The sequence below is a fragment of the Phascolarctos cinereus genome, unplaced genomic scaffold (genome assembly GCF_003287225.1).
Source record: "Phascolarctos cinereus isolate Bilbo 61053 unplaced genomic scaffold, phaCin_HiC Scaffold_5;HRSCAF=322, whole genome shotgun sequence".
Lineage (NCBI taxonomy): Eukaryota > Metazoa > Chordata > Mammalia > Diprotodontia > Phascolarctidae > Phascolarctos > Phascolarctos cinereus.
In genome coordinates, this window is record NW_027555958.1 from 30,484,237 (window position 1) to 30,507,124 (window position 22,888).

General features: G+C 49.0%; 1 protein-coding gene across 1 annotated transcript in view; it reads left to right on the plus strand.

Annotated features, from left to right (window-relative positions):
- Positions 1 to 3,894, plus strand: part of RTN4RL1 (reticulon 4 receptor like 1) — a 125,595-nt gene extending 121,701 nt beyond the window's left edge. The window contains exon 2 of the mRNA XM_021007033.2: positions 582 to 3,894. Within this exon, the coding sequence (XP_020862692.1) occupies positions 582 to 1,924 (1,343 nt within the window). The 3' untranslated portion in view covers positions 1,925 to 3,894. The remainder of the gene's footprint in view (positions 1 to 581) is intronic.
- Positions 3,895 to 22,888: the final 18,994 nt, after the last annotated feature.

Sequence of the window (22,888 nt, forward strand, 5' to 3'; positions counted from 1 at the left end):
ACGGCCTGCTTCTCCCTGTTTACAAAAAGGGACCCCCATGTGGAGGCCCTGGGTGGGGAGTGGGGGTAGAGGACCTTCAGAGCTGGTGCTCCTCCCCATCCCAGTAGCTAAGGGAGATGTTGGGGATGGGTTGGATTCCGTGATTACGAAGTTTCCTTCTACCTCTGAGGTTCTACATCTCTGTGACTCCCACAACAAGGCTGTAGGATAGAGAGCTGTACCCTTACGACATGGAGCCTTGGGCCTGGTGGAGACTTACCCATTCTACCTTGGGGTGGGCCCAGCTGGCCCATGCCCTGTATCTTCTCTTCTCCCACTCCCTCCAACCTAGCTGACCCCCAAATTCCCTTCTGGTTCAAATCTCTAAACGCTCCCCTCTCTCTCCACCCCACCTGGGGGCTCTGGGAAGGATGGGCCCACTGACTGACCTGAATGTGGGCAGGTGTATGCTAAGTAATTGAGCCAGTGCCAGGGTGGGAAGCAAAGGTGAAGGTTCTCAGCAGAGGGTGCTTGGGCCCTCCCCTTGCCCCGCCCCTGCCCACTCCAGAGCCCCCTGACCTGGCTCTCCTCTCTCCGCACAGGTCACTATGTGAAGCTGTTCCTGGTGCTTTGTGGTCTGGAGCTCCAGGCGGGCATCTGTTGCCCCGTGGACTGTGTGTGCTACCCTGCGCCCATGACCGTCAGCTGCCAGGCACACAATTTTGCCACCATCCCTGAGGGCATCCCTGAGGACAGTGAGCGCATCTTCCTGCAGAATAACCAGATCAGCTTCCTCCTCCCCGGCCACTTCAGCCCCTCCATGGTCACCCTCTGGATCTATTCCAACAACATCACCTCCATCGACCCCGACACCTTCAAAGGCTTTGTGCGCCTGGAGGAGCTGGACCTGGGAGACAACCGCCACCTGCGGACCTTGGCCCCCGAGACCTTCCAGGGCCTGGCCAAGCTCCACGCCCTCTACCTGTACAAGTGTGGGCTCAGCTCCCTGCCCGCGGGCATCTTCGGTGGCCTCCACAGCCTCCAGTACCTCTACCTGCAGGACAATCGCATCGAGTCTCTCCAGGACGACACTTTTGTGGATCTTGTCAACCTCAGTCATTTATTCCTCCACGGCAACAAACTCTGGAAACTCGCCCAGAACACCTTCCGGGGACTGGTCAACCTGGACCGCCTGCTCCTCCACGAGAACCGGCTGCGGCTGGTGCAGCACCGGGCCTTCCACGACCTCCAGAGACTCACCACCCTCTTCCTCTTCAACAACAGCCTCTCTGAACTTCAGGGGGACTGTCTCACCTCCCTGGGGGCCCTGGAGTTTCTCCGGCTCAACGGGAACCCCTGGGACTGCGGCTGCCGGGCCCGGTCACTGTGGGAGTGGCTGCGGAGGTTCCGGGGCTCCAGTTCCAGTGTGCTCTGTGCTTCTCCCGAGACGTTGCAGGGCCGGGATCTGAAGCTGCTCCAGGCCCAGGACTTCAGGAACTGTACAGGGGTTGAGTCTCTGAACCAGCTCAAATCCCACACCCTCACCACCACCGACCGGGCAGCTCGCAAGGAGCATCACCCCCCCCACAGTGGCCCCAAGGACAAGGGGTCCCAGCACAGCTTCCACGGCCACCAGCCTGGCTCCCGCCTGGGCTCCAAGAAGTCTGGAAAGAACTGCACGAACTACAGAAACCGGAACCAGATCTCCAAACCGGGGGCTGGTGGGGCCCGGAAACACGGCCACGAGGTCCAGGACTACGTGCCGGACTACCACCACAAGTTCAACTTTGACATGATGCCCACAGCACGCCCCAAAAAGAAGGGCAAATGCGCCCGGAGGACCCCCATCCTTTCACCCAGTGGGGTACAGCAGGCCTCCAGGGGCAACGCTCTCAGGGCCTCCCTCCTGGCGTGGATCCTGGTGCTGGCGGTTACCCTCCGCTGATAGCTGAGGAGGGCAGTTGGCACAGGGCACTGCCACCTATCTACAAAGGAACAGAATTTCTTTTTTCTTTTTTCTACATGGAGGATTTGCCGGTTCCAGGGAAAGGATGGCGGAGGCTTTGGCCAGTCTCTGTCCACGGCCCGGTGGATTATCAAGCCCAAAACTGTACAGCACCCACAGTGGAAGGGGATTAGAGGCATTACCAACCCAGCTGTCACAAACAGCCCTGTCCGAGCACCCACTGAAACTGCCAACCCAAGTGAGGAGATTTAAAAAAAAGATTTTTTTAAAGACACAAGCTAATCCTTCATTAGCAACAAATGAACAAACACACACACAGCTGTGTTCTCTACAAAATCCTGTTAATTTTAAGGGGGTTGGAAAGACCCTACACTTCTCGGATGGAGCAAGACGGCTCTGCGAGAATTGAGGATGACCACGGAAGTCCTGAGCGTGTCCACCCAGCGGATGGCCCTCACACGTACAATCCTTGGACCCCCGCGGCCTCGTGGGGTTCAGGCCTCTCACATTCCTGTGTCTCAGGAGACGCTGGCCTATAGCACTTCATTGCTGGGCTCCTGAGGGGCCACCTACCAAAGGAAAGGTTGTGAGAGGCTGGAATTTAGGACTTCCCTGGGAGAAACAAGGCCTTTGCAGAAGGTGGGGTTTCCTAACTGTTCACTTATATATATATACTCTCTCTCTTTCTATATATATAAATGCACAGGCCTTCCCCCTTCAGTTATCAAACTGTACATCTCATATCATGTTTATAAACTATAAGGAAATGATACCTGCTGAAACTAAGGATTGTATTGGTCAATTTTTAGTGGGGGAAAAAGTTCTATAATTTTTTTTTTTTGGTCTAGAAAAACTTGGTAGCCATATTTACAAAATCTGACCCTGGCTCAATCCAAGGTAAGGGGGTGATTGCAGAGGAACTGGAAGGTGGCAAGAATCACTTCAGGGGACCAATGTTCTTGGTGGCTTAGGGCACTTTTTATATGCAATGAATTCCCATCTACCTCCCCTCCCTGCCCCCAACACTCCCTGACACCTCCTGAAACAGCTTCTGTGCCCAAGAAAAGGAAAGAAAACCCAACAGCTTGTGGGCTTCCTAATGAACCAGGTCCCTGGGGAATGAACAGAGTGAGGAAGGGGAAAGGAAGAGGGTCGTTTTGTTTATAAGTGAAGCCGTTTTAAACAGTGTTAGTCCAACAGGTGTGGACAGTGTAGCTAGCCTAGAAGTCACCTACGAGGAGGGCAAGAGGACAGGAGCACAGAGGCTCATACCCAGTCGTTAAACCTAACCCAACCCAACCAATGACATTCCTTAAGACTTGGGGAGAGAACCCTAGTAGAGAAGGGGATTAGGCGGGGGGGGCAGATACATCACCATTAAGCATCACTGTGCTAAATGCTGGGGATACAAAGAAAGGCAAAGCCAGTCCCTGACCTCAAGGAGCTTACATTCTAATGGGGAAGATAACAGGCACATAATGTCCATGCAAGATACATACTGTGTAAGGCGGGGAGTAATCTCAGAGGGAAGGCATTAGCAGTAATGGGGACCTCAGATACTGGTCTAGACTCAAGAAGAAGAGGGGGCCTTCACTCTTACACTGCTTGAGAGTTATGTCTCCTGATTAATAGACTAAGGAGATTTTAAGATTAGAAATACTGAATGGAAAAAACCTGCTGTAGGTAAGAGGAATGAAGACAGGGAAGGGAAGAGAGGGTAGGATGAGGGTCCATTTCTATCCTTGATCCCAACACAGGCTGGAAGCACCCCCCCAACTTAGCACAACCCCACCTCATCCCCCCCAAACATGAGGGTTGCTGATATTTTTTCTGCATTTTGCACAAACAGCAAACACAAATTTCCCCTTCGGAGAGGGTGTAAAAGGAAAGAAACACTGAATCCAATTAGGGAGAGAAAAACAATAAAAAAAATTATCTTGGACAAGAAAGCTCTGTTTTTCATTTCCTAACCCAACATTCCTGAAGGAGTGACAGATCTCTGGGCTTGTGTGGGGCCTGCAGAGCCTGGGCATAGCGCTGAGAAAATGGCACGTTTGCTGGTGAATTAGAGACGTGTGGAGCAGGGCACGTTGACTCATAGGGACGGCAAGAGAAGGAGGGGGGAAAAAAAAGACAGAAAAGCCACTTGTTTTCCAGATCTTCCCTCGCACAGAACATGATTCACTCCCCACTCGCTGCCTGAGCTGGGTCGGCACTGCCTCTGCTGTCCCTCTGCTGAACAGGCTGCTCCTGGTTCCTCTTTGGCCTGGGCCCAGAAGCCTGGGACCAGCTGGCACTGTTGTTGAGGCTTATCCGCCCCAGGGGGTCCCCATGGCTGGAAGGGGACAGCCCGGTCCTGGGGCAGCAGGGGCTCTTTTTGGAGGCTTGAAATGCTATGCTTCTGCCATAGAAAAGCCCAATGTGGGAAACCTGGAGGGGAGGGATTCTCTCACCTATAGCGGTGGGACAAGGGAGTGCAGCTTCATGGATAGATGCTTCCAACTCTTCAGGCTAAAGAGAAAGTAAATGGTGCCCCAAGAGCAAGGAAGGAAGGAAGGAATAGTTTGCCTCAGATCTGGACAGTCAAATCCTGGCTACAGGACTTGAGACTTCCACTAAAGGGAGACCCAAAGAAGCCAAAACAAATAATCTACAGTCTGTAATTATCCCCCAGGGGTCCCCCTGTTCTAACCGGTGGCCATGCAACAGTCCCGGCCATCCCTTACAAACAGAGGATATTGTTACGTTCCTTATTTCATTTCCAACTTTGGACATCAAGGCTCTCGGTGGGAAAATGAAGGCTATAAGCACTTTATTAATTTTTTTTAAAACACCTGGTAAGTCCTGTAATATAAAAAGTGAAATGTCAGTACAAGAGATGCTAATGTTTTATAAATGACCCAGCCCCATCAGGCACAGCAGACTCTCATGGCCGAATGTTATTAGAGGTGAGGCAGTGGGGCCCAGAACCCAAGTTATATTTTTAGTAGCTTTTCCTCTAAGAGGTAGAGGAAATAAAGTCAACTCCTCTGTGCATTACATCACTTGTCAGTCAACAGCTTATATTCTGAGCAGTAAGAGGACCTGACTGCCAACAAACTCAAAGTAAAATGACAAACCGGTTGATAAGCGAGGGCCCCTTTGCCCCCCAGACTCAGGGATCCTTTTTCCTGGCTGCCGCCCCTTCAGCTCTTCATCCAAGCTTAAAGCTTGGGGTGTCTGGGTTTGCTTCTGGGTTCTGTGGCATCCCTGGACACTGCCCCTATTCTCTTGGGCGCTCCATCGTGAAAGACCCTGGCTGTGCTGTTCCAGCTTCTGTCTCCCTCCCCTGGAAGTTCTCTCCTGTTGTCTGAACCTTTCTCTCCTTCCCCCTTCCCTTAACAGCCCTCTTTTCTCAGCAGACAGTATGAAAGGGAGTTGGGTGGGCCTGGGGAAGCTCTTGGCTGCCATCGGCCACTCGGAGTTGCGTGACCCTCCCTCTCTTAGGCAGCCCCCTATCTCTGCCTGCCTGCTCCCTACTATGGCCCATTTCTACTTGGGTGAATTGCCCTGAGATGTGGGACTCCCCTCACCATGGTTCCAAACGCTGGCCCAGTAGCACACATGCTACATCCCTCCCCCTCCCCTGGCACTTGCCAGCATTTCACTATCAAAATTTCCATCTTCTGTTTAGGCAGAGCCTTCCATCTGTGCCAACAAATTGGGACTGTTCCCCAGAAATCCATCCGGGCCGGAGGCCCATTCCCAGACACCTGCTGCTTCTCAAAGTAGAGGACGTATTTGCTAATGACTCTCTCTTTGAAGCAGCCCTCTGCTTCACTTTGCTTCTCTATCTGTACCAGTTTCTCCCCAGTATGACCACCCGTCAAAGGCACCTGCCCATCTGCCAACCCTGCCCCCTCCAGCTCATGTGGGACTTCCTGATCATCAAAAATGAGATTAATAAGAGAGCCCATAGCCCTTCCCAGTAATCCCCTTGATTACCCTTCTGCTCTGGGCGGTTTACCACAGAGGAGCCAAGCACCCTAACAGTGCTGTGGGCTGATGCGGTGACGTGACTGAGCATCTCCACCAAGCTGAGCACAAGGCAGCACCTCCTCGTGGGAGATCCAAGAGTATGAGAGACAGGGGACCTGCAGTCTGGGTGGGGAGTCAAGATCTGAACAAATGGATAACAATCCAAGGTTGCTGACAAGTGCGACACAGGCATTCAGGAGGTGGGGGTGGCTGGCCAAGAAAGGATTCGAGGAGGAGGTGGGGCTTCAGCTGGACCCTGAAAGTGAGGTTGTGTCAAGGGTGAGAGAAAAGATACCAGCAAAGGCGTAGAGGGAGGAACATGTGTGTGGGGGGTGGGGAACAGGGCACAGATTCGCCTGGCTGGAAGGAAAAGAGTCAACCAACTGACTGCAGCTAGCAGAGATCTGGTTGGGAATGGTGGAGGGCATTGAAGGCTAGTCTGGCTCGCTTCTCAGCCCACCATCAGCCACACTTTGAGGCCACTGTCAAGAAAGCCTCCTAAGTAGGAGTTCTTAAAGCTGGGGTCCATCAACTTGGGGTTTTTTAACTCAATTTTATTTCCAGTTCTAATTCTCCGAGAAGGCAAGAAAAACAAAATCCATTACAAATATGTACAGACATGCCAAACAACTTTCATTAGCCGTGTTTTGGAGACGTTGTCTAGGAGAGGCTTGTTCTAGCAGGGGCTGGCCATAGCAGAGGCAGTGTGGCCATAGCACTGGACCCAGAGTCAGGAAGACCTGTGTTCAAATCCTGTCTCTGACACTAATAATCACAGCTAGCATTTCTATAGTGCTTTAAGGTTTGCAAAACATTATATATGTTGTTGATCTTCACAATGACTACCTTATGAAATGCATGAACCTGTTGGAAAATTTTTTTTGATAACTGTATCAAAATGGGTTTCCTTTGTAATCCCATGCATTTTATTTTATATTTATTTATATTTCATTTATATCATTCCCATAAGGGGTCCATCAGACTGCCAAAGGGTTCCATGACACAAAAACAAGGCTAGGAATTCCTGCTTTAAAGCCTTCTCTTCCTTTCTTTTTACTGAGACTCTTAGAGGGTGGAAGCTGCAGCTGCAGCTTCCAAGCCCTGTGGGGTGTCTCTGGAGAGGGGCAGGGGAATGGGGGGGGGTTGGGGGGGCGGGGCATTGATTTCAGAGGCGCACAGCTTTTCGATGTAAGACAAAACCTTGCGGTGGTCCCTCGGAGTATGTGCCATTTCCCTAAAATGAGGATGGAGGGTAGCCCTGACCTCCTTTTTGGTGCTTAGGTTTAATGAGGAACAAAAACTGAAGAAAAGAAAAAAAAGAGTGGACACCAATGTGGAAAGGGGCTTTTGACCCTGGCCAGGGAGAAGTGCTTGGTCTGGGCCCTCATCTCAGACCATCAGCAAGAAAACAACAGGGCTCCCCTTTGTCCTCCCCACTCCCCACGGGTGCAGCAGGGTTTGGAACCAGACGGATTTGTCTCTCGTCTCTAACTACGGCTTCTGGGCTGAAGTGGACCCGGTCATTCCCTATGTTTATCTCCTCCCTGTCTGGCTCTTCCCCAACTCCAACTCCAGCCCCATCTTCCTTCTCTTTGAAAAGTCAGCCTCTAACTAGCTGTTTAACCAATCAGCCATTACTCTATCCCATGTCACCAATTCCCTCCCATCAGTTCGTAATGGGCCAATTTTCCCTTTTACCTTCTGTCTGCTCAGAGAATATCTCAAGAACCTTTGATTGTGTGTTAAAATATCCTCTGCAATTCCTTGTTCAATATCTCTTTCTGCTCCTCTAATTGTCCCTTTTAACTCCCTACTCCTTCTGTATAAATCTTCCCATCCTCCTCCTTTTCAGGCTGTTAATAAATACAAGTTCTAGAAAATATATACATAAACATCTATTGTTGGCTAAATAACTCAAAGCAAATCTAAGCCACCATCCGTTTAGAGTTATTGCTCTGCACAGCACAGCCCAGAAGAAATCTTCAGTGCAGCCTAGTGCCCACCTGAACTCCCCGAGTCCTTGCCTGACTCTGGTGAAATAAGGAAAGTTAATGTTCCCAGAAAGGCCGCCTGGTGAAGGGGAACAAGGTTGCCCCAGGGGCACCTCTTACAGCAGAGTGGAGAAAGCACAGGAGATGCATGTACCATGGCCAGGAATCCAACCCAGCCAGGGGAGTATCTGTGGGAAGGGGCTCAAGATGAGGAGGGCCCTTGTTCTCCATCAGAAAAAATAACCCCCCACCTCCCCCCTCTTCCCCCTGACACCTAGGAGGCCAGTTTTCAGCCGTGTGGCCAGTGTGGGATCCTCAGCAGATCTAAGCACCAAAAATCAGGAGGGGCGGGGACCATCCTCCAACCCCATTTTAGGGAGATGAGCACATCTGTCAAGGGGCTTCTGCAAGGCATCACCACTGGAGAGCGGCACCTCTGAAATCAATGCCCCCCATGATCCCCCTCGCCCGCCTCCGGAGGCCCCCCACAGGCCTTAGCAGCTGCAGCTGCAGCTTCCGCCCTCTCAGAGCCTCAGTAAAGTGAGAGGGAGAGGGAGATGTATTAAACTCTTCAATCTCTGTAAGTGTCTTTTCCCATGAGGCAGACGCTAAGGAAGAAGGAAATGTGAATGCCCAAGTACAGCTACAGGAGTCGTCTAGAGGCAGCCAGCCCTGGGTCACCTCTCCAGCATTAGAGGATGGGGGGGTGTGTGTGTGTGTGCGTGTGTGTGTGTGTGTGTGTGTGTGTGTGTGTGTGTATGTGTGTATGTGTGTGTGCGCGCGTGCGTGTGTGTGTCTGTGTGTGTGTGTGTCTGTGTGTGTGTGCGTGTGTGTGTGTGTCTGTGTGTGTGTGTGCGCGTGTGTGTGTTGGGGGGGAGGGAAAGCTAGCTTCCTCTTTCAAAGAGATGTGGTAACACACACACGCACACACACACATACCCCTTAGCTACTCAGATCCACTAAAGCTCGAGGTGCTTAACCTTTTCTCAGTCATGGACCCACAGGCACACAGTCTGGTGAAGCCTCTGGACCCTCTCTCAGAATCATGTTTTTAAAATGCATTCACAACAACACACAGGGTTACAAAGGAAATTAATTATATTGAAATGGTTTAATTTTTTTCCTATTCAATTTCATGGACCCACCCCCCTGAAATCTACCTGCAGGCCTCTCAGAGGTACCTGGACCCCAAGTTAAGAATCATTGTACTAGAGTCAAGCAGAATCTAGAAAATTCCAGGTGCTAATCACCAAACAAGGCTTTTGGTTACATAAAAAAAAAAGACAAACAATTAAAGAGATCCATACACACAGTCAGCCAACGAGCATTAAGTGCTACTAAAGGCAGGAAAAACAGTCTCTGTCCTCAAGAGGCTTATAATCAAATGGAGGAGACAAGATGGAAATAAATAGGTACATACAAATACATATGGAATAAAGAAACAGACATATCAGTCAATGAAGGTGAGAGAGACAGAGAAAGGGAGAGACAGAGAGGAAGAGAGAAACAGAAGACTGAGGGACAGAGACAGAAAAGAGGAGGGAGACAGAAACAGAGAGGGAGAGAGACAAAGAGAGAGACAGAGAGAGACGGGGGACAGAGAGAGACAGAAAAAAGGAGAGAGGGGGACAGAGAAAGAGAGAGGACATAATAGAGAGAGGGACAGAAAGACAGAGACAGAAAGAGGGACACGGGAACAGAGAGAGAGAGGATGGAGGGAGGGAGAGAGAAAGAGAGAAATTAGTCCTCATCCTCACCCATCATGTGATACATATATAAGTCACCGAGGCAACATGTCTGCCAATCATTCTCTGAGCACCTCAGAGTGGATTGTGACACTGTATGTGTGTGTGTTCCAGAATGCTGTGCCTTGATCTCCAGACAGAGCAAAGGTGCCTCTCCAGAGAGGCTGCAGCCCTAGATGCAGAGGTGGGGTCCCACCTCCCGCTCCTGATAACCTTCCTGTTGGTTACAAGGGCAGCTCTGTAATGGGAGGGGGCTGGGAGGATGTCATTTCATCCATCCTACCCTTTTGCACCTGATCCCTGGGCCTCAGCACTGGAAGCTTCCTTCTGGGCACTGGCCCCAAAGGGAATTTACCCTAATCCTGGAATAAAGGAAAAGGAGACTGTGCCCTGTGGCCAGGGTGTCCAAAAGCCATTAATTCCACCCCCCCCCACCCCCAGCCAGCTGGCCTGCCTCTCTCTCCCAGGCCTACTGCATTGACATTCTCCCCCAGCGCTCAGGGTCACAGAGGTCTCCAAGGTGTTTTCTTTATTCCAGTGTCTGAGCCCCCAAGGCTCCAGGGTCCCTGACTCTCGTCTCTGCTGCCGCCCAGACTGTCTCATCTCTAGATGCTTCATCTGTGGTATTTCAAGCTCTCCTGGTGAGAGTCTCACTCTTTGCAAGTCTAAGGTACAGACTGTTCCCAGTTTCAGGGTCTAACCCCCTTTCCAGAAGCAGGCCCTCTTGGTCTGTTTGCCTCTAATTTCACGAGTACATGAGGAAAGGGGGTCATCCCCACCTGGCCAGCTCACACACACTTTAGACAACAGACAGGAATGCAGACAGACAGATGTCCGATCCAACTGGAAGGCTCAGCGGGGCTCTTGGCAATGAGCTTCCACCGTTTCCCCTCCCTCAGACCCCCAAGCCTACGGGCCTACAGCGTCTTTTCTCAGGAAAGACATGGCTCCCTGCCTGCCCCCTTCACCACAACACCTCGCCTGCAAATCGACTTTCGGGAGTCCCTCGGGAACGATGTAAACAGTGTGAAGCTTCAGTTGTGATCACCCCTGTTACTTCAGTGTCTCACTCTCTGGCCAGAAGATTTCTCAGGCCAGACAGCATGCCAGTCTGAGCCTCCCCAGGGCCTCCTGGACACCTCCAGGGCCTCTCTCCTCTGGAGAAGCTCCACCCTTGGCCTTCCTCTGTCTCTGGCCTCATTTCCTAGTCCTTGATCTAGCCAGCCTGAGACAAGACTTCTACCTAACACTGGCCACTCAGCTGCTTGTCTTCATGACCCCCACTATCTCCCCGGCCCTGAAGACAGTGATGTGCCCAGGGTCATGGAGCTACTTGAAGGCCTCCATGAGCAATGGGACAAGAAGAGTCATCAAACATTCGGGTCTGACTTGGCCATGGTGACTTTGGGCTATCATCAACCCAAGGTGCCAATTGCAAACCTCATCCATGTGACCAAGGTGGAAAATGTGGTCATGAGAAGCCCCCGAGCTCTTTCCTTCCTCCTCCCCCACTCCTAGAAATTCCAGAATTACTGCCCCATTCTTTACAGGCAGAATGGTCTTGTTTACAGGGGATATTAACCTGGCCTCGATAAACTTGTTTGTTTTTTGTTTTTTTTAACTTTTGATAATTCTGTTTCAATATTATGTCATTCTACACATTTAAAAACATTATTCCAAGTAATTCCAAGTCTTCATCAGATTGCCAAAGGGGTCCATCACACACAAAAAAGTTAAGAACTCATTTTTGTTATTCAGTCATTTTTCAGACTCTTTGTGACCCCATTTGGGGTTTTCTTGGTAGAGATACTGGAGTGGTTTGCCATTTCCTTCTCTAGCTCATTTGACAGAAGAGGAAACTGAGGCAAAGTGGGTGATGTGACTTGCCCAGGGTCACACAGCTAGTAAGTATCTGAGGCTGCATTTGAATTCAGGTCTTCCTGACTCTCTATCCACTTCACCAACTAGCTGCCCTAAGGACCCATGCTCTAGTTTGGAAAAAACAAAACAAAACAAAACAAAACACTGCCTTTAGAATTAGAAGCCCTGAGTCCCAGCCCCATCTCCATGTGACCTGGTGCAGGTCACTCCATCTCTCTCTAAGCCTCTGTTTCCTCATCTGTAAAAGTGGACATCATAACACCTAACCACTTCATTTAATTGTTGAAACAGCTCCAAGGAAAAACTGGCTTACAGCAGAGCTGCCCAACAAAGGAGCAGAGTGTCCCCTTCAGGGATGCTGCAGAGGGGACTCATTGCTCTGGGTAAGGGTTGGAAGACACGGTCTATAAAGTCCCTTCCAACTGTGAGAGATGCTGTGATTCCATCATTTATGGGAAAACGCTTTTGAAAGGTCTAAGTGATGCGCAGATGGGAGTGATTACGTAGTCAGGCCACATTACTGCTCCTCTCTTCCCAAAGCTTGATCAGTCTCTACTCCTGAGGCTGGGGCCCCGCCACGCTACCCCCTAGAGAGTATTCTTGCTCCCTCCAAACTAGACATGGGATGTAAAGATAGGAGGGACCTTGGAGGTCATTGAGTCCCAATCTCTCATTTTCTCAAATGAGCCAAGGCCCAAAAGAGATGAAATGACTTTTCCAAGGTCACACGGAATACATAGAGGGCTAAGGTTCAAATCCTACCTTGGTGGAATGGAACCCAGTGCACATCCCATAGTACCATGTTGTTACCAAAGAGACTTGAAATGTTGCTCTCGGGGGCTCAAAGAGCCTTCAAACGGTGGCGCTTTTCTCTAGTATTAGAGACGGGCCAGGCCTTAACCTCACAGCCAAGGCAAACGCCCATGACAAACCAGTAAATCAGACGATCGTTGCCTCTCCTAGCCTTCCAGCTCTGCAGCTCTTCTCCCCAGGGACAACAAAGCACGGAATAGACAAGCCGAACAGGGCAGTTTACTCCAGCTTCCTGGGTAACTCAGTAGGACTCTCATTTCCAAGAACTCCAAATCAAGTCACAGTTCTGAGAACAGCACCGTGGAAAAAAACCTCGGCCACCCTCAGTCTTCCCCACTGAAAGCCGCGGAGCCGCGACACTCTCCCGCCAATCCCTCTCCCATCTGATCTGGCCAAGGAGAGCCTGAAAGCAGCTTTCTACACAATGTAACCAACAGGGATGCCGCGAGCAGCATGCACACAGACACACAAAATGGCCTTGGGGGCATACGCGTCCTGAGAGGTTAGAGGAGAAATCGATGATCACCACTGATGCTATTTCTTCATCTCCTCCAAAAAAACGAGGGAGGGACGGGGACATAATTATCAACTGAGTCGCTTTTTACCTCATCTTCATTCTAAGCCAAAAGCCAGTTGGGTTCCATAAAGTGGTAGCTTGGAAGGCCCCCTAATTCAAGTCATAAGCTAGCTCCTCTGGCTCAGATATTCCCAGCCTCCTCTAAGCTCCAAAGTTTTATAAGCTGGTAGATGGAATTGACTGATTTCAGGGGAATAGTCCCAGCCCTTTCAATCAATCAATGAGCATTTGTTAAGCCCGGGATTCTTAACTTAGGGGCCATGGACCCCTAGCTGGTCATGAACTTAGATGGGGAAAAAAAATGACATCTCCATTTTCACTAACTTCTAACTGAAAATGAGCATTTATTCTGAGAAGGGGCCTGAGACACAAAAAGAGGATGGATTAAGCGCTTACTGTATGCCAGGAGCTCTGCTAAACTTTGGGAGCAAAACAGAGAGATGTGTGATTTCATCAATGAAGTGAAGTTTAGGGGAGGACACTCTCTGCCACAGTTCAGAAGCAGCACCTTAGTCTTTGAGCTGGCCAACGATCTGCTTAGGTTCACAAAGGCAGCTCCACTGCTAGGGTCTTTCAGCCCTAGCTGTATCTACTGAACCATGCTGCCAGCCACTGTGCTAAGCCCGATACAAAGAAAGGCAGAACCACAGCTTTTTCACACTTCTTTCTCTTACTTGCTTCCTCCATTATTTGCAGACAATTATCTGCAATAATTAGACAATTACCCTTAAAGACGATTATCCTTTTCCAACAGCAAACACTGATGTGCTTTTCTTGTGTCTTTTAATGAAGCTGATATTAAGAAGTCTCTATTTACATAAAGTGACATTATTCCCTTTCAGGAGGGTCTCAGTTAAACAACAAAGATTTTGCAAGTCTCACTTGGGGTTTAGGGTTTTTTTGGGGGGGAGGACAGATTTCCATCGCTTCCCTAAAACAGATGTAACTTCTTTAAAAGGGGAGCCACTGGGGAGGAAGGGAGTAATTGAGAGGTATGGCTCCCCAAACTCCTTAAACAAGGACTCTTCACCTTTCTGGGTGAAATGGTGTCATGGACCCCTTCTCAGAACAGTGTTTGTAATATATAAAATAAAATAAGTAGTATTACAAAGGAAACCCGTTATCTTGAAATATAGTGACATTGGTTTTCTTTGACCTTAGCTTTGCAAGAAAACCATTCTCCAATGCTGCAGCGATGATTGGCCTCTTACTGACCACAGCCTGAGCCTCAGCCCCCCACCCCCAAATCATCTTGGGGGATGGACTCCCTGAGGTTAGCACTGCCTCGAAGCCCTCGCCTGCCCTCCCCATCAACAGCCAGCCCAGGCTGGATGGTGGCAACACTCAGAGGTCGGGAGGTTCTAGGTGCTGATTCAGACAGGATCTGAGCTCTGCAGAAGTAAACCCATGATGATGATCCTATTACAAAGAAAAGGGGCGGGGGGGCGATAATTTTAGCTCCTGTAAGCATCCCCCTCTTTCTGGCTCGGACAGCTACCAGAGGATTGTCTGCACTTGATTCCTCCTGGGCAAAAAACAACAGCAAAATCTAGTTTCTTCAAAGTAAAAAGAAAAAATCAACTAAAGCCCATCCCCACTGTGTTTATAAAGAGCTATTTTCTTCCTGAGCTGTACAGCATGGCGGCTCTAATCTGAAATTTCTTTTTAATCATAGCAGGAGTCCCAATTAGCATGTTGGGTAATCTTTCAAGTAGAACTGGGAGATGCCCGGGCAGAGTGCGCAGAGGGAACGTGTACATGTGCCCAAGTGCGGGGACTTCAGTGTCTGCATCCTCTGCAACAAAAAGGGGGGAAGGAGAAGTCGGGAAGTGTGCACGCCAAGAGGATCTGCGGGTCCAGTGCCAGCGTTCTGCAGTTCAACGTGTTGGAGGCAGATGTGTGTGTGTGTGTGTGTGTGTGTGTGTGTGTGTGTGTGCATGAACACACGTGTACACAGAAATGTACATACGAGGGGGTGCTAGTATGTCCACAGCCTCTGCATCATGGCACCACGAACTAGGGTAACTTCCTCTGCAATATTCACATGGGCACAGAATTCCTAGAATTTCACCTGGACAAACTCATCAGTACTGAGGGCGCACATGTATGCACACACACATGCTCCCCTGAAAACCAGGTCTTTTTGTCGATGCCCTGCTCTCTGGCACAAAATGCCAAGGATGCCTGCTCCCCTCCAGGCGGGCAGTACCCCTGACTTGGACTCTTCTGCTACGCATCAGGGACAGTGCTGAGATGAAGGGGGACCTGCCAGCGACCTACTTTCCTTTGTTGTTTTTGGAACTGCTGATGTCAGTGAAGAATTCAGCAGAGAGGCATCGAGGGGGAAAAAGAATGGAGGGAACAGTAGGAGAGAAAGAAGAGGAAAAGGAGAGAGAAATTCTTGTGGAGGGCAGGGTACCTGTAAAAATTCTAGCTTCGTACTTTTATTGTACCCAAAGGACCAGCCTCACACTATGATCAACATAGACCCTGGTGGCTTCTAGCAAAATAAACCCGAGAAGAGATCCCCTGCAGTTTCCCATGGCTGTAAATAAATATATACACAAATGTGCAAAAAGCCTTTGTCCAACAACGAGCTCCTGGAGCCAGGCTGTGCTGCTCCATGGACACCTTCATCAGGGAGGGAGCTCGTGGGGCATTCCAGCAGGCATGCCCATGCACCCTGGGATACCCACCCCCTGCTTCACCAGCAGCTGTTAAGTGGCTGGGTTTGCATTTCTGCTCCTCCTCACAGCCCTCGGTTAGAATGCCGAGTGCAGCCGCCCTGACATTTGGGAGTTAGAGGCTCTCCACGCTCACCAGGACTAGAAGAAATTGGTCTTTAGGGATGCAGGAGTCAGTTTCCCTCTGCACACAGGTTTCTTGGTAACCCATTCAAGAGCTCTGCCAGCATCTCTCTCCCCTTCTGCCCTCCCAGGTAATCTTTCTGAAAGCTGCTGGCTTTGGGGTGGTGAGAGCATTTGCTCTCCAGGCCCTCGGTCCTTCCGTGGTGAAGGCCAGGGGCATGATTCCCAGAATGCTTTGGCCTCTGCTGGGGCCTGAAACCAGCCCACTTTCACTTAATTCGTTTCCCCTTTTGCAAACAGAGAACAGCATAAAATCATCAAGACGAATCCTGCCTCTGACACTTGCTGTCTCTGTGACCTTGGGCAAAGTCACTTCCGTCTGAGGGCCTGCATCCTCCTCCCTGAAGGAGGCAATCTGGGGCCCCTTCCAGATCTGGAGAAGCCCCTGGTCCCAGGGTGCGCAACAAAGACCCCTCTCGGGCAGAGAATCTTGCAGACCTCGCTGGCTAATTTCTGCCAATGTTGCTGTTTCAGTCTGAAGCACCCCAAGGAGTTAAATGGAATCCCAGAGGATGCACCTGAACCTTTCTGGGAGGAGTCGCTCTCCATAGATATCAGTCAACAGGCTCTAATGATAAAGTAATTTCATTAAAACCCAAAGCCATGAACCTCATGGTAAGGTACATTAAATGAATTTCCCCATTCAGGATTTTAACAGGCTGGGACTGGACAGAGGTGGAGGGGGAAGGATAAGAGTCTCCAGCCTTCACGTGTACCGAGGCTCCTGCAGAGGGACCTCCTGGCCCCCAAACAAGCCTGGCATATGACTGGAGTCATTCCCTCCTCCTCCTCCTCCTCGACAGCCTCATCTGTTTCTCGAGGAGGAGGCGAGAAACATTCAGAGAAGCCAAATTCCTCATATTCTGAAATTCAACAACAACAAAAAATAGAGGTTACCTGACACTTACTTGCTAAGGGGGGGTCTAATCCAGCAGCTGGAATCTTGGACAGGCAGCCAGGACTGCTGCCTCTCTTGGTTTAAAAGAGGGGTAAGGAGTCTTAGCACCCCACTCCTCCGTGGGGCTAGGGAGAGGCACAGGGCGATGGCTGTCTGGGTACACAGCATCCCAAGCTGCCTCTTGAATCTACATGGAGCTGATTTATTTACCTACTGTGAAAGAGACAACAATCATCATATTTACACTCTTCTGCTACAGCTGCCTGCGTTCCCCCCGCGGCACCGCCCCCCCCCCCTTGCTAAGTACTCTATTAAAAATGCTGCTTTTTTTTTTCCTCTTGGAAAAAAGACCTTCCCTTTCCTAGTGTCTCTCCTCTTGTCTTCGCTGATCTCAACCTTGTTTCCAAAATCGAAATTCATGGCCATGAAATATGCCATGCCTTGCCACTGTAAACATGGGGGTTATGGCTTCACTGCAGGCAAAGAAAAAACCAGACTCTATAGGCCCAAAATAAAAAAAAATGTTTGAATGTGCCTTTCTTGAAAGCCCAATGCCTCTAATAATCAGGGATCTTGTGACGAGGAGGCATGAAAGGTAAAATGGATGTTGTTTAAATGTGGCGTCATTTAAAGAGTACCCTGGTGTTTGAGTTCCTCATTACCATACAGGTACGCAAGCTGAGGCAATTAAGCTGGCAAGGACATAGCTCAGCTCGCTGGGGGATCGGAGAAGGGGTCGTGAGGTTTCATTCAGTTGCTGCCACTGAGGGGAACATTCACTATTTTCTTTTTAACTTTTGATGGCCCTGATCACTTCGATTCTACTAAAATAAAAAGGGATGGGGGGAAGGGGCACAGAGAAGAAGGCTTGAAAGGTTCTTATTAGACCTAATGGCTCACCTAGGACTTAGGGAGAACTCACTGCCAGCCTCCATAGATGTTTGGGGCTGAGCAGGAGAGCTGGGCCAGAACATTCAGTAGCAATATGCCCTGACTCCTGGTCTCCATGGCATCATGGGCTGCTGGGAGACAGATAGGCCCCACCAAATAGAACACATCGATCCTCAGTGCTCTGGGCTGCTTCCCACCAAGGATCTGTGTGAAAGCAGTCAACAGGGGTCCCTGAAAGAAGATTCCTTGTGTTGTCCTGGAAGCCCCCGGGCTCTCCTTCCAAGAGACATAGCAAGGCCTGGAGATGCAGGGAGGCAGAACAGTCCAGTGCCCTAAGGCCGGCTGAGCTAAGGGGCTAGACCACAGGCCCGGCTTGCTTTCTGCTATCTGTTCCATTGGTTTTGAGAACAAAGCTCTCAAACTTATTAACTAAAAACTTTTGCTCAGGCAACTCTACACTAAAAGATGTCAAATGTAGCACCGACTCTCTCATTAAAACATCTTCCAACCGGGAAAACCCACTGTCAGGGACAATGGGAACTTGGCCACTGCCAGTCTGGAATAAGAGACTAGAAGGGAGAGAAAACAACTGCAATCAGGTCAAAACATGAAATTTAAGGCCACAGACAGTGGCCAGGAGAACGTTTTTCGATGCTAGATGTCGCTTTTGTTTAAACTTTTTTTAATGGCAGTTTTAAAAAAATGTCCCTCCTGTTGTCTCTTCTGCACAGGAACACAGGCCCCATGCCTCCTGCTGGTGGCCCCAAGTCCCCTTGCATTAGGGTACAGATGTCATTAAGTAATAAACTCCAGTGGACCCAACTCAACTGTGCACTTGAGGAGCCTCAAAGAGGCATCTGGGGGCTGAAGTGATGGAGCCTTGGGCTGTGCAAATCGGCAAAACTGACTAAGAGTCCTGGGGAGCAGAGATCCCTGGCGCTCAATACTCGCTACAGGAACCCTGGCTCCTTGCTCCCCCAGCTAAGTCTGCCCCTCCTTGCGATGGCCCAGGGCGCAGAGACACATGGTTGTAGCTGCCCTGATTACAACTCCTGAGACAAACATCACATCACAGGAGGAGTCAAATGCTCCTCGGTTTGAGATGCAGTTGTGAGCAGGGGCTCCCCAAAGGGCTCGGGCCATAGCAGCCCAGGGGGCTCGGTGGGCAAAGCTGTGGATCCCCTCAATATCTGGCTGAGCCCTGGAGGCTGGTTCCCTTCTTCCAGACACTTATCAGGGTGTCCCATAGGCCTTATTCCCTCCTTGTTAAGACATTCTGGAACAGCCCATGACTTTGATGCCGAGAGGCCTCAATGGGAAAGTGTAGAGTCAAATGTTGAAACCAAAATTTTCCCATGATATATAGACCCTAGAGTTCTTTCTCATCTTCTGCTCTTATGGCAGGGGAGGGTCTAGTGGGAAGAGGAACGGATTTGATACCAGAAGACCTTGACTCAAAGCCTGGTCCTGCTACTTTCTACCTTTGTGGGCCTTAGCATCATCGTCTGTGACATCAGGGGTTCTTAACCTTTTCAGGTGAGGCCCCTTGGGCAGTCTAGTAGAACCTGCAGACCCCTCCTCAGAATTTTATTGTGGAGTTGTTTCAGTCATCTCCAACTCTCCATGACCCCACTTGGGGTTCTATTGGCAGAGATACTAGAGTGGTTTGCCATTTCCTTCTTCAGCTCATTTTACAGCTGAGGAAACTGAGACAAATCAGGTTAACTGACTTGATATGAGTCACACAGCTACTAAGTGTCTGAGACAGGATTTGAACTCAGGAAGATGAGTCTTCCTGATTCTAAATCAGTGCTCTATCCACTGTGCCACCTAGCTGCACCCTTCTCAGAATAATGTTTTTAAATGCATCAAATAAAATCCAAAGGAAACCAATTACATTTAAATGCAGTTATCAAAGAATATACATTTTTTAAAAGTTCCCAGACCCCATGTTAAGAACCTGAAAAAGAGAATCGCTGAAGTCCCCTCCTGCTCTGAAACCTAATCTGGATGACCTCAAGGGTGGTCCAGTCTAACCTTCCAACCAGTCTACAAAGCTCATCTAGAATAGTCTTCATCAACAGTCAACCATCTTGTGCTTGAATAGTTTTAGTGACAAGGAACTCATTGCTTTGCAAAGCAGCACAATCTCCCGTCAGATGACTCCAACTGTCAGGAAGTTTTTCTTTATTTCGAGCAGATGCCTATGTGTAACTTCTACTCTCAGGAGGAGAGACCCCAGAAATATCTACTTATTTTACAGAGGGGAAAGCTGAGGCCTAGAAAGGTGAAATGACTTGCCCAAAGTCACATTGGTGCTAACAACAGAACTGGGATTCAGATTCAGGTTCTGACTCCAAATCTGGTGGTCTTTCCAGGATATGATACTCCCTCCTAGAGTGGCCTAACAGAACAAGATGGCATCTATCCAGGGTCCCTAAAGCCCCCCTGCTGTAGTCAGTGTGATGCCACCAATAGCCACAACAGAATGAATAAATTCAGTTCCCAACATGAACAAAGATGTTGCTGACTTTATATCCTTTGCTCTCCAGGGGTGACAAAGCAGAGAAAGGGTAAGTGCTCATGAAAGAAGAGAGGGCAAACTCTTATTCTGCACCCAAACTGATTGGCCACCTTTTGCCTAAACTTATTCTACCCTCAGTTTTAAGGAAGCAAGGAAGGAGGGAAGGAGGGAGGGAGGGAGGGAGGGAGGAAGGGAGGAAGGAAGGAAGAAGTAAAGGAAGGAAAAGAGAGAGAAAGAGAAAGGAAGGAAAAGAGAAAGAGAAAGGAAGGAAAAAAGAAAGAAAGAGAAAAAGAGAGAAAGAAGAGAGAAAGAGAGGAAGGAAGGAAGGAAGAAGGAAAGAAGGAAGGAAAGAAAAAAGAAGGAAAGAAAGAAAAAGAGGGAGAGTAGGAGGGAAGGAAGGGAGAAGGAAGGAAAGAGGAAAGAAGTAAAGAAAGGAAGGAAAAGTGAGAGAAAGAGAAAGGAAGGAAAAAAGAGAGAGAGAAAGAGAAAAGAGAGAAAGAGAAAAAGGAAGGGAGAGAGGGAGGAAGGAAGGAAGGAAGGAAGGAAGGAAGGAAGGAAGGAAGGAAGGAAGGACGGACACAGTGGGTTCTCTAGAAATGTCAATTACCCCACTTCATAGGATGTGTGCAAACCGATCCAGCTGTTGAACGTCTCTGTGATAATGGACAGAAAACCTTCACCCAGAGACTGCCCCTGAAGTTACTGAAAAGAGCAGATCATGTTCCTGGCCCAGTTATTTTTCCAGAATCACTTCCTCTCTGCGCTTCCTAATTCTGGTTCACCCAGAAAAGGAAAAAGATGACAACGAAAACAATCCTGTATTTTAGCACAGTGCTTTATAGCTTTCAAAAGGTTTCCACACACAACAGCTCATCTGATCCTTCCGATAAGACAGGGGTTCCCTGGGGCTGATACATTTGTAAGTCAGGGCAGGGCAGAACAGGGTTTATTATTATCCCCATTTGACAGATAAGGAAGATGAGAGAAGGTCAAACACATTCCTGAAGTGCCAGTGTAGCAAGCCAGCATGGGAACCAGGACCAGAACCCACATAATTTTTAAAAATTAAATTTTATTTTAAAAAATTAACAAAAATTGACTTTCCCTTTTGCCCCACCTAATTATAGGGGAAAAAAGAAAAATTAAAGCTTTTCTAACAAATATGCATAATTAAGCAAAACAAATTCCCTATTTAGCCCAGTCCAAAAAATATATGTCCTATTCTTCAACCTGTCCGAGTCCAGCATCAAGAGATGGGGAGCATCCATCATTCTCCATCTGGAATCATAATTGGCCATTGCACTGATTGAAATTTTCAGGTCTTTCAAAGCTTTTATTTATTTATTTGTTTGTTTGTTTTCATTACTATATATGCTGTTCTGATTCTGCTCATTTCACTCTTCATCTGCTCATACAAATAATCCCAGGTTTCTCTGAAACTGTCCCTTTCATTATTTCTTACAGCACAATAGTATTACATCACATCCGTGTATCAATTTCTTTAGGCATGGGCATCCCCTTTAATTCACAATTTTTGCCACTGCAAAAAGAGTATGAATATTTTTTTGGTCCCTTTTCCTCTTTCTTCGCTCTCTTTGGGGTAATAGGATGGCTAGGTTAAAGGGTTAAAGGGTATACTCAGTTTAGTAGCTTTTGGGGCACAGTAGAACCCAGGTCTTCTGATCTTGAGAGAGAGATAGGTAGATATTAAACACTCACTATGTTATGTTTCAGGTACTGTGTGCTGGGAATAACAAATACAAGCAAACAAGACATCTTTGCCTTCAAGAAGCTTATATTCTAATAGGGAGGCGATGTGTATATGTGTTTGTGGAGAGAGACAGAGACAGAGAAGCAGAGAGACAGACAGTCAGAGAGACAGAGAGGATAGAGGCATTGTGGTAAGCAAACACTGGGAATACAAATTCAAGAAAACAAGACAATCCCTGCCCTCAGGAAGCTTACATTTCTAATGAGGAAGAACTACACCGGAAGGAAGGTGAAAAGTAGAGGTAGAAGGGGGAAGATACCTCCCCGTGCAGAAGCAGAGAAGTCCAGAGGGAAAGTTAAGCCAGGAGTGAAACAAGCTTGGTAGGGGCCCTTCCTGAAGTGGAAATCAGGGCCAGGGAGTTACCCTGTCAGGAGAGCAGCTCTGTCCACTATAACCACTCTGGCTTAGTCAGACTCTCTTCTCCTGGCCCAGTGTCTTAACGTTCTGTGAACTCCAGGGGCCACAGATGATGGAGTGGCCAGTGATTACCCCATGCCAAAACACCAGCTCAGTGAAGGAGGGAGGCTGGGGGAGAGGAGACGGAAAGGAGAAAGAAGAAAATCAAGAAAGGCCTATGACAAGAATGACCTACGCGATTCCTTATTCCATTGGTGGAAGACAAGCTGGAATCTTGACACCAGCTGCCACTGGGGACAAAGGAGAGCAGGGAGCACAGCCAGCCCGGGCAAAGGAGAGGGCACTGGTGCTCTTCCCTAGGCTCAGTGTCTTTCCCTTTGGCAAGGCCTTTTCCTAGGGTCCATGAGCTTGCCCTCAGCAATGATCAAGGCAGCTCTTACCCTCTGGTGCGCCTGTGGCCAAAACCGAACGTAGACATAGGCACTCCTCTGAGGTCATTATCTGCTAATGAATTAAGGTAACAGCTAAACCATGAAAGAAAGGGCACCAGGCTCGACTCTGCAACTCGGCTTGGAAGTAAATACTTCAGGGATTGCCTCACTCATTAGTAA